Below are 11,671 nucleotides of genomic sequence, written 5' to 3'. Positions count from 1 at the left end.
CACAAGTGGAAACAAGTAATGTTATCATTTCAAATGATATGTAGTCAATCTGTTGAAAACAGTGTTGTGTAGACACAATATATTTATTTGCACGTTTTTATTTCAAGTCTCCACCTTCGGTGTTTCAGTGAGTGCTGTTGTTGGCCGTGTTGCGTTTTTGCTCCCCAGCTTCACTCGTTGAAAACCAACCAATCAGCGCGCAGCTTATCTAAATATTAATGAGCATACCATAAAAATAGAAAAGCTAGTGTTTTTTCCCGGGAACATTTCAGAGGATCTATCAGGGGGCTTAGTACAGCACCTGGGCCATTTTCAACCCAACCAATGTTACATACCCTATTCTGAGACCTTAAGGAACAGTGTGAAATACCCCAAAAACCCAGTCAATTGCCCCTTTAAGGGAGGTTTCATTAGATTCCGTAGATGCAGAACAATGCGACGGAACCCTATGGCGACTTTATTAAAAGTTTTGCTTTGCTGCTTTGGCTACTGAATTTCCATATCGAATGCTGCTTGGCCCCTTCATTGCTGTTTGCAGCTATATTTATCTCTGTGTTTGTAATGTAAAATAAACATTGCCATTTTCCAATTGGTAAAACCTTGTCTAGGAAGGTAAAGTCTTCATCATTTCTGGCTCCAAATTGTCGACAGGAGAAGCAGAAACATGCTACCTTGGCTGAGTACTCATGTTCGAGAGCGATACCAACTTGGGTTGAATGCCCGAGGACGTTGGCTGAAAATGCGCATGGGGTACGTTTGCAGAACCGGCTCCATTGGAGTGCTGTCATTCAACCAATGCTCACCTTCACCCAGTTAAACTTTGCGTTTAACACTGATGTGCATACACTGCTCATTAGAGGCGGGATGTCATCACTTTGCCGTAACATAATCGAAATGCATTGTGAGAGATGTAGTTTATGGTCAATGCACGCTGTAAAGCAGCGGAGACTTATTTCAATACACCATTTAACTTCCGCGGGCCACATAAAATGACGTGGCGGGCCACACACCAACCACTGAGGTGCTATGATCAGTGAGGGCTAATTATTTACTATTCACAAGATATTTAAACTCTTCTTAAGTTGATTGTTTTCCAGACTCGCAGTCAATTCACAACTGACAATGGTCATGGAGGTAACTGAGCTACAGCAGAGGTCTCTATCAATTGCGACAAAAAGCCACATCTCTCTGCCCAACTTAAACTACACAACATGCAAAATCAAAGTGACCAACAAGATTATATTAACCAACCAACAGTAACATTACTAACATCTAACTAAATGAAAAACAACTAAAATCCTTCGCAAGGCTGTTGTAACCAAACTATTTTCCAAAAGTCTTTGCGTTTTTTGACATGCCACACTGCATGCTGGGTACCCAAGGGTGCTGACGCTGATTATCTAGCTCTGCTCCAACTGCGTGATATGAGTATTCGTTTTGTCAGCTTTGGGACAAAGGTTAAGAAACGGTTGACATTTCAAGGTGAGATTGCATGAAATTGTGCATGGTATTTCAGAAGGATGCCTGGTTAACTAAACAAGTAATCAAAATTATGACAGGTCAAAAGACTGTGCCAGGATTCGAATCTGTGACTTTGCACTTTGTAGGACACTTTTTCAACCCCTTGAGCTACCCTCAAGGAAGAGAATTATGGTCAGTTACTCTACAAAAAAAGGAAGCCGTTTCTCCTGTAGCACGGTTTGTTTGATTTGGCCCAAGTTTAAACAGCTGTAATTCAATGATCTTTTGACATAATGATTATGTACTTAATTAACCTGACTCATGAATGACATAATTGCTGCAGTAGTTCCATGACATGGTCTTGTCTGTGATTTTTGAACAGTAAACAGGCCAGACGCACACAAAGAGCAAATGGTCAATGAATTCCTCGGTTTAACCTTTGACCTTGTAATTATATATTTCTAGGGGTTGTTGAACATCTACAGACTCCACTGAGGCCAACCGTACTAGTGTAGAGACAGTAAGTTCCTGCAATCCTTAACTCATTCAGGTAATTTACAGTTCAATTGGATGCATACAAATCTGAAATAATGTTGATCATATACAATTGTAGCTACATTGCATTCAAATGTAGAGTGCATAGAATATGGAAGGAAATATTGATGGATGATTTTAAACCATTTGTTACAATGTGTTGTCATTATAGTATTTCAAGCAAAACTATTATACAATTATTTTTATACACTGACTGACTGTTGTTGCTGATTAAACAGACATATTGTATATGTCTAACATATCTTCTGAGGTCATTGAAATATACAATAGACACAAAAAAACCTCCTCATCCATTTAATTGTTTCTATATGTATAATGAAATGAAATCCCAAATAATTATAGGTTATTTGTACATTTCAAAGAAACTAGTATATATGATTTGTGGATCATATTCACTGCTTTGTCTCTGTGGTTGTTGTACCTGTAGCCCACAACTAAAGCCACTGTTACTTTGAATCCAGTGACCTGTCATATATTACCAAGAATATTATAAAAACGACTCAAGTGTGGTCATAGTGGAGGAAATGTTTGTTGGTCCAGTGAGCTTGTTTCTCATTGAACACTCAATTTTTCTTTCAGGAACATGGGGGAAGTTATTCTGTTTATCCTACTTGCAAGTGTAGGATTGGGTCATTGTTTTGAAGATAATACCTCAGGTAAACAATTCTTTGTGGTTTCATTATGACTCCATAAACATCTGATGGATTAAAAATGTTTTTCCTCCTTAATGCATCTGTCTCTTTGAACAGATTTGACAAGAAAGTCTCCACGCATTTTAATAAGATGATTTGTTTAGCTACAACATGTTTGTCCTATAAAGGTGGTTAAAGAAGACAGGAAATTGAAATGACCAACACAATCCTTATTGTGGTCGATAATGGTAGCATTATTGTGGTTGATAAGTAGCATGCCTTGCACATAACAACATTTTAATACCATCGAAATAACTCTTTGTCCCCACAGTAAACGTTGCAACACGGGGAAGAGCGACTCAGTCCTCCACTTTTGAAGTGGAGGGATCTGCAAAACACGCCATTGATGGGAATAGGAATTCAGACTATCATAAGAATTCCTGCACAAAAACAGATGGGAGAACCAACTCCTGGTGGAGGGTGGACCTGCTGGACACCTATGAAGTTTCCTCTGTCACCATCACTAACAGGAATCAGCTTCCTGAGAGGATAAACAGGGCTGAGATCCGTATAGGGAACTCTTTAGAGAACGATGGCAACAGTAACCCCAGGTATGCATCCTCAATTTAAGCACAATATTAAATAGTTTACACTCAAAGGAATTTAAAGAGCTGGGATGCTGATCTATCTATTCTAATAATTTACTTGCAATGATGCTGTAAATTCAGAAGTAGCCAGGAAACTTACAGTGAAATCATTTTCTAATTTTACACAGGTGTGCTGTGATCTCTTCCATACCAGCAGGAGGCTCTACCACGTTCCAATGTCAGGGAATGCAGGGGCGCTATGTAAACGTTTTTCTCCCAGGATACAAACAGTACCTGACTCTGTGTGAGGTGGAGGTGTATGCTATTCCACTACATTCAGTTGGTACGAACTCAATGTGAACCTCACATAATCATTCTGTTTTACTGAGTGTCATCTTTTGTAGTTGTCTAATAGTTTGTTGGGGGAAAAAAACATTCTGATTGCATATGTATGTTTTATCAAGGACCATCTCAAACTCCTGAACTTGATCTTGCTGTTCCAGTGACAGGTAATATGAAATCTGAAAGAGCACACATTTTGTTGTATGTTAACACTGCTGCTACTGTAGTTTAGTGAGTAAAATAAAAACAAAATCATTTTAAAGAAAACGTGGCCTTGGGAAAGACAGCTGTGCTGTCCTCTGAGTACAACTCCAATAGGAGAGCCAGTAAGGCTGTCGATGGTGAACACAACTATAACAACGGATACAGTCGCTCCAAGACTCAGACCAACCCATGGTGGAGGGTGGACTTGCTACAGGCTTACAACATCAGCTCCATAACTATTGTGAACATTGAAGATGATAATCCAGAGATGATTGACGGAGCTGAGATCCGGATCGGAAACTCCCTGGAGAACAACGGCAACAGCAATCCGTTGTATGGGAAGACATTTGATTATTTTCATACACAGATAATGTATACAGATGAGCCACCTGCTTATTTTCAAATCAACCAATGAAGGACTGTACAGCGTGGTATTTTAATTCTCTAAAGTGTTGATCAGCAGAATTTTCTTAGTATTATTTCTGTGTTATTCATGACTTACATGATCACACACATTGTTTGACTTCACTTTAGATGTGCTGTGATATCTTCATATCCGGCTTGGAGGGTCAGGATCTTTCAGTGCAGAAGGATGGAGGGACGCTATGTGAACATTTTCTTGCCGGGCTGTGACAAGCACTTGGCACTGTGTGAGGTGGAGGTGAATGTGGGTGGGGATAAAGGTGAGACATGAGGTTCATTTACACAAGAATACTGTTGCTATCAATTGCACTGCCTGTTGTGAGAGATTCACAGTATTTAATCCATGAAGTATTGGACATCATGGCTAGTAAAGTAAATGTTTTACAGAAAATGATAAGCGTGTATTAACTTCATCCACGGCCGATTCTGGTATGTCCATTTACTATGTTTATTTGGAGTTGTATAAATATTATGATGGGAAAAGTACGATAGCTGTCTTAGGAAAATTCATACTCCTCTTCGTTATGATCTGTCTCTTTCAGAAACAAGGGCACAGGTTCTTCAGAGACGACAAGATGACATTGTCTGTCCTAACTACAAGAACAAAAATAAGACTATACAGGGTACACAATAAGCTTCAAGTTCAAGTCTTTTATTTGTCAGGTGCACAGAGCAACACAAGGTTAGACTGGGCACTGAAATTCTTAAGACAAGACAACGCAAGCACTTGGCATAACATAACATATAAGTACACAGAACAAATTTACATCTATGCCGAGCTTCTCAAGCGGTCTTATTTATAAACAGATTAGCATTTTGTGTGTTACAGTCTAACTAGTGAATGGTGTACAATAATAAATTAAATGAATAATACTGTACTGTATATCATTCACGTATCTCTCCTTGGCAAAAGTGTCCAAAGGGAATAGGTGAATGACACAAGAAAACTCACACTTCCCCAAAAATTACCAGAGTTCACTCATATCATCATTTTGTAATTAATATTGCATACATTTGACTTTATTTCCATACAATCAAGAAAATGCATCTACTGGGGGAATTGCAGCTCAATCATCACAATGGAATAAAGACGGATCTGCAAGCAACGCCATTGACCAAGATCGGAAGAACATGTATACAAGTGGATCCTGCAGCCACACCAAAGCAGAGATCGACCCCTGGTGGCAAGTTGACTTAAAGAAAACCTACAATGTCACCTTTGTCACCGTCACCAACAGAGGGGACTGCTGTTCAGAGAGGATCAGCGGTGCAGAGATCCATGTTGGACACTCCCTAATTAACAACGGCAACAGCAACCCAATGTGAGTCGTCATAACTCTGTACATTTGCATGCATATCCTTCTTTCCTTTCTCTCTGACAAAAGCCTAGACCAGGTGTCCCCAAACTACGGCCCGCCTTTATTTGGACCGGCCCTCTGAACAATGGCAGTAAAAAATAAATTTAAAAAATATCATTTTTATTTTTATTAAGTAGATGTTTTGATTTCAATAGCAATGAATATGAAAAAAGTTATTTACAATATTAATAATGCTCTTTTAATAGGCTGTATATATCCTTTGATATGTACGAATGTACGGTGCATAACAGTAATAAACTAATCTAGCATAATAAATACATTTAAAAACATAATAAAATCTCCACAATAATACTGGTAGTTACTCCGGCCCAATACATTTTCTGTTCCGACCCGGCCCCTCATTAAAGAAAGGAAAATTATCTGGCCCTCGCAGACAAAGGTTTGGGGACCCCTGGCCTAGACGCTTCCCCATAACTTTCTCAAATATCCCACAGATGTGCTGTAATACCCTACATCCCTCTTGGCCAAACCAGAACATTTCCATGTGGAGGAATGGAAGGGCAATATGTCAATATTCTCCTTCCAGGCCGTGAGAAGTACCTGACTTTGTGTGAGGTGGAGGTGCATGCAAGAAACTTTATAAGAGGTACGTCATCCATTCCGCTGCAGTTTCTTTTTGTAAAGTAATGCTTATTCAGCTTGCATTCCTCTTTGAACAGGAATCAACGACGGTAACAGTATGCAAAATGTCAGTGCTCTAGTCTTCAACATGGTCTGTGTAATGGCTGGTAAACTACTTATACTAATGTGGCTATATTTCTTACTGCATGATTAAACAGCACTACATTTTTCATGCTCAATTGGGGTAAGGTAACCAGCTCTTGCAAAAATAAAACAACACAGAACATGCTGCGGATATAATTGATGGTAGATTTCATAAATTGACCTATTACCATGTCTCGTATTGTGCCCCAGAGTATCCCCCTCCCGCCCTAACACCACCTAACAACCCATACCTGGCCTGGCTGTGGGAACCATTACGCCAGCTGAGGCACCCTTTAATTCTTAAAGGTAAGACATTTTACCCACTATCAATGCTGAAACGCATCATACAAATATTACTCACTCTCTTTGTTTTACTTTTATACCTCTACTTATTTTCTTGCCTTGTCATCAGAATTTCATTGCCCAAAATAACCTGTGCACATGATACATTTTTTGTTGTTGTCAGTGACGACATGATTCAATATTTAATACATGATTAATCCAAATCATGTTTCTATTGTGTGAATGAAGGGAATGTGGCATTCATGGGAAGGGCTGTCCAGTCCTCTCGATTTACCCAGTTGACAAGTGCAGAAAATGCCATCGATGGGCGCCTGGATACTGATTACCTCTCTGGCTCCTGCACTCAAACTCGCCTCCAGAGTGACCCTTGGTGGAGGGTGGACCTCATGGCCATCCATAAAGTCAGTTATATTACCATCACCAATAGGGAGGATTGCTGCATCTGGAGGCTAGATGGTGCTCAAATCCTTGTTGGAAACTCTTTGCAGAACAATGGCAACAACAATCCTATGTGAGTGTCCTGAGAAATTAAATTGACCAGATATTTCTACTGACAAATCTAGCAAAAAACGGTATTGTTTGTTGCAGTATTAAACAATTCAGTCCAAAACTGTCACAATTGCAATGCTACTTTGGAACAGATAAATAATCACTGACCAAGGTGAGCATCTCCACAAGTGTCAAAAATGCCCCTTAGAATTAGTTCTACTACTTAGTACTACTACACAAGTACATGTACAGTTAAAGGAGCCTTGTACCACCATTACACAAGAGTACTGTGAATTGCTGGCATGACAGATCCAGCAATGTCACCAATGTCTGTATAGTATGACCTTACCCTCTGACCATTACCAGGTGTGTTGCAATCAGCTCCATACCAGCTGGGGACTCTGTCACCTTCCAATGTAATGGGATGGAGGGGCGCTATGTCAACATCATCCGTCCTGGGTGCTTCAAGATATTGACTGTGTGTGAGGTGGAGGTGTATGGTGAATCTTTAAAAGGTGTGTGTAGTGTACACGTGTACCAAAAATCCACAATACCAATGTTTGCTTAAATTAAAGATGTTTAATTGAAATTGAAGGCAAGCCTTCTAGTCTAGGAATTTCTCAAATCTAACCCTTTTTTTCCACAGAGGCATTGACAGATACTCAGCAAGAGAATAGTGAGAGTCAGATGATAAATCATGAGTGCATGCAGGCATGCGAAACACAATGTCCTGTTGAAAACATTCCTCGTAAGAAACTACTATGTGGTCTAAGCACAAACCTCTTTCTTTGGCTCTTACTTGACATGTCAAATATTTTGGTGCATTCACATATTGGTGCCTAAAGACTGCTACAACAAAAAAGCAAATAATTACGACTGTACATTGTTTTTCTTCATTTGTTTCTGTCAGAGAATCTGGCTTCAGCTGGATCAGCCACTCAGTCATCTGAGTATGACAACCTGGGAGGTGCCAGCAACGCCATAGACAGGAAGCGTGATCCGCGGTACCACTCTGGCTCCTGTAGCCACACGAAGGCAGAGACCAACCCCTGGTGGAGACTGGATTTGTTGGATATTTATAATGTCAGCGCCATTAGCATTACCAACAGAGGGGACTGCTGTCATACAAGGATCACTGGAGCCGAGATCCGCATAGGAAATCACTTGGATGGAGTGAAGAGCCTATTGTGAGAAGTTATTACAATGTTTATCATAACAAGGGTTTAGAGTTTTAGACTTTGAGTCTTAATGTCCTCAAAAAGATACTTTAACATGTTTGTGTGTGTGTGTTTACCAGGTGTGCTGTGATTCCTGAGATGAAAGAGGGAGAGGTGAGGGAGTTTGCATGTGGGGAGATGGAGGGACGCTACGTCACTGTTGTCCTCCCAGGGAAGGACAAGTATCTCAGTCTGTGTGAGGTGGAGGTCCAAGGTGGCCCAAGGAAAGAATAACACCTCAACAACCACATTCCCATGAAACCCAACAGGAGTCCAACAATATAATAATATCTTTAAGCGGACCTCTGCCTTTAATAAAAAATACTTTTGAAGCTCCTGTCCAGTTTATTTGAGTTGAATTTCTTTTTCAGCGTGACAGATTACAGTTTTTTTTACAATCGCTATGACAGTTTTTTCAATACCTTTAACAAGTTCCCGAAATTCTTAACACAGTTAGCACAACATCCGTATGTGTTGGCTATACAATTAACACATTTCTTGTTGCTTTGACACAAAATGCATAGAGTAAACACAAATTTTAAATGCTTGAACTTCTTTTACACACAAGCTCAACCAAGACCAAAACAATCGATTTTTACGGAGCATTTTACCAATGCTTTAACACTGTATGTCAGAACAGATAACACTATGTTCAAAACCTAATTTATTGGCTAAAGTCAAAGTGAATAGCTGTTCATGTTGTGAATTGAAACACAAATATATCCCCTGTATTTTACAGTATTCCATTGCTACTGAGAAAAAGCTGGTTGAAGTTATGCAAATACTCTAAAGTTGATTCCCAACTAGGAAACACTAGGGTGTTGAGGTTCTTTCAATCGCATGACCATATGGTATATATACTGCAAAGTGGAGCTCTTTGTGCTGATCTTGTGTGGAAAAAAAACTATATAGAGCAACAATAAGAAAGTAAGGATACAGTAATACCTGCACGAAATAGAGGAAGACAAGTACCAGGACAAGGGAGAGGAGTGGGACAAAGGCAAGGGAGAGGAGTTATAATGTATGGTGGCGTTCAGAAAAGAGCCAGAGCTAAGGTAATACCGTAAATGGCAGCTGTATTGCATATTTCTTGCAGTAATGTCCTGTTGCAAATGAAGCCTTTACTGCAGCAATTATGTTTCTGTCTTCTTTTTTTCAATACAGTAACCGTACATTCTATAAAGGTACTCTGACATCATTTCATGTCATTCATTTTTTGTTCTGAATTCCTGCAGCAAAAGAAACAAAATCCATGCATTTACTAAACCCAACAAAACAAAAATGTAGAGGCTTCAAAAGAAACTGCATTGCAAACACAATCTATAATCTATATAATGTGAGACCTGACACATAAAAGAATGCAGTTTCTGTAATTCCATCTGATGTTAGTGTTTTTTATGACATTGTGCTATGATTGACTAAATGTTCCTGTGAAAAGAGAACATGTGTTAGTGTTTGGTAGACATGGTGTCATGTTTAGTGTATTTTTGTGTTATGACAATTAGTGTTTGAGTTTAGTTTACACTGTGTGATTTTGAGCATGAAATTTACAGTTTTGCCAATGGTGTGTGGTAGGTGTGTTGGTGCGTTAAGAGTTTAGAAAACTTGTTTAAGGTATTGAAAAAAGTGTCATAGCGATTGTAAAAAACTGTAAGACTTGGACTTCAGTCCAGAGAGGATGACGCATGGGCAAGGTTCAATTGGTTCAATGTATGTTCCCTGCATAAACTCTCATTAAATACACAATGTTTGGCAAGGTAACACATCAGTGTTGAGTGTTGAGATCAAATTGGATTGAATGTGATAAATTTGTTAGACACCCCTGCTATAAACAGTGTCCACCATGCACCACCAAAAAGGAAGAATAAAGTAATTACTTTAATCATCTTTAAATATAATTGTTCACTTATGAAATAACTAGACACGCAATGTAACATAGTTACACAAAGTACCTTCTCTTAGTGTTACCAGTAGAAGGTAACATTTGAAAATGAGAAAAACTATTTTTTTATCTGCTTTTTTGTCTTAGAAGTCGTATTTTCCTGTACTAACCCCAACAGAGCAAAAGGACTCTTGGAGTTTGGACTACATTTTGATCCAACTGAGGCCGTAAACAAACTCTTATCAATGCGGGGCAACAGACGGTACATTATGCAACTCTTGTTAATTTAACATATACAGTAGTGCCAATGCCTGTATGTCACTTTGTAAGTTAGGGGTAATGAAAATAGCTGAATATACAGTGCGATGGCTGGATAGTTATTCTATAAGGGTTAGGATGATGAAAGTAATTACTTTATTCTAAATTTTTGGTTGTGCATGGTGGATACTGTTTATAGCAGCGGTGTCAAACTAATTTGAGGTCATTGGTCATATTCAGTCCAATTTGATCTCCAGTGGGCCAGACCATTAAAACCACTGATAACATAATAGTTTTTCCCTTTCTTTTACTGGAAAGAAGTGCTATACAGTCTGAAAACATCACAATTAATGTGATTAACTATTTACAAAACAGATGTTGAACAGCCCTTAGATGTCCGAAATGTCAACAATATTATGTCTGCTTATGTTATATTGATCCAAATGTATTATATTTGTAAAAAATGTCTGCAATGCTGTAAAATAGTCTTGTATTTTCTGTATCGCATTCGCATAAATGAGACAACTGAGAGAGGAGACTAAATGAGTATTGTTCCTGTCATGTGCCCGTTTGCAGTGTTTGGAAAGTTCACTTTCTACATGAACTAGTTCAGTTCATAGTTCACAAATTTAAAAATGAACTAGTTCAGTTCATAATTCAAAATTTTGAACTAAGTTCACAGCTCCAAAAAATGAATTTCAATATGTTGCAAGCTATAATTTGTCTAAATTATTTCCACAGCCCATATACAACCACAGACAGCAATTATTTTATTAGTTTAACACTGAAACGCATGTGGCGGTGCGACACTGGTGGCTGCCGTTGCCAGATTGAAATCTCCGTCTGAAATACCGCTCTCGGCCTCTACGCAACTTCGGCGCTCTCACACTTGCCTGGCATAGACAGTAGAAGAAAGCACACGCAGCGATCAGAGAATGTCTAATATAGCCTTAAACAGGCTCTGCAGCGATTGACTGGTTGGGCAACCAGTGGCGGATTTAGTGATTTGACGGCCCCAGGCGAACACAGTTATGGGGCCCCCATAACTCCTATTCTCACTCGTTTCAATCCATATAATAATTATTAATATAATAATAATAACTAGAGAGGGTACAATTTCTAGAGAATTTGTAGGGTGTGCTTGCTAGCGTCGGTTGTAGAAAGATGCGTTTATTAACTGTAATTTTTACAACTGATATTTCTGTATATTTTATATAAAAATGCGTATGCCTAT

The 11,671-nt window shown here is 39.0% G+C and overlaps 1 protein-coding gene across 1 annotated transcript; it reads left to right on the top strand.

Annotated features, from left to right (window-relative positions):
• The first annotated feature begins 2,599 nt into the window (after positions 1-2,599).
• Positions 2,600-8,610, top strand: LOC124475997. The gene is made up of 16 exons (XM_047032939.1): positions 2,600-2,672; positions 2,980-3,259; positions 3,424-3,578; positions 3,700-3,744; positions 3,841-4,114; positions 4,316-4,464; positions 4,592-4,633; positions 4,747-4,827; positions 5,244-5,526; positions 6,018-6,169; positions 6,499-6,594; positions 6,820-7,102; positions 7,447-7,595; positions 7,727-7,828; positions 7,991-8,267; positions 8,378-8,610. Exons 1-16 carry the CDS (start codon positions 2,600-2,602, stop codon positions 8,529-8,531), a joined length of 2,595 nt encoding a protein of 864 aa, XP_046888895.1. The 3' UTR covers positions 8,532-8,610.
• The last annotated feature ends 3,061 nt before the right edge of the window (positions 8,611-11,671 follow it).

Source organism: Hypomesus transpacificus, chromosome 2 (genome assembly GCF_021917145.1).
Source record: "Hypomesus transpacificus isolate Combined female chromosome 2, fHypTra1, whole genome shotgun sequence".
NCBI lineage: Eukaryota > Metazoa > Chordata > Actinopteri > Osmeriformes > Osmeridae > Hypomesus > Hypomesus transpacificus.
The sequence above is the reverse complement of the archived record's forward strand: the minus strand, read 5'-3'. Positions and strand labels throughout refer to the sequence as shown.

What these genes read in the sequence shown, in the direction of transcription:
- LOC124475997 (XM_047032939.1), top strand. Translation starts at nt 2,600, where the DNA reads ATGGGGGAAGTTATTCTGTTTATCCTACTTGCAAGTGTAGGATTGGGT. An exon ending in CAAAAATAAGACTATACAGG is followed by an intron (nt 4,828 to 5,243) that starts GTACACAATAAG and finishes CATACAATCAAG; the next exon opens with AAAATGCATCTACTGGGGGA. An exon ending in AATGGCAACAACAATCCTAT is followed by an intron (nt 7,103 to 7,446) that starts GTGAGTGTCCTG and finishes GACCATTACCAG; the next exon opens with GTGTGTTGCAATCAGCTCCA.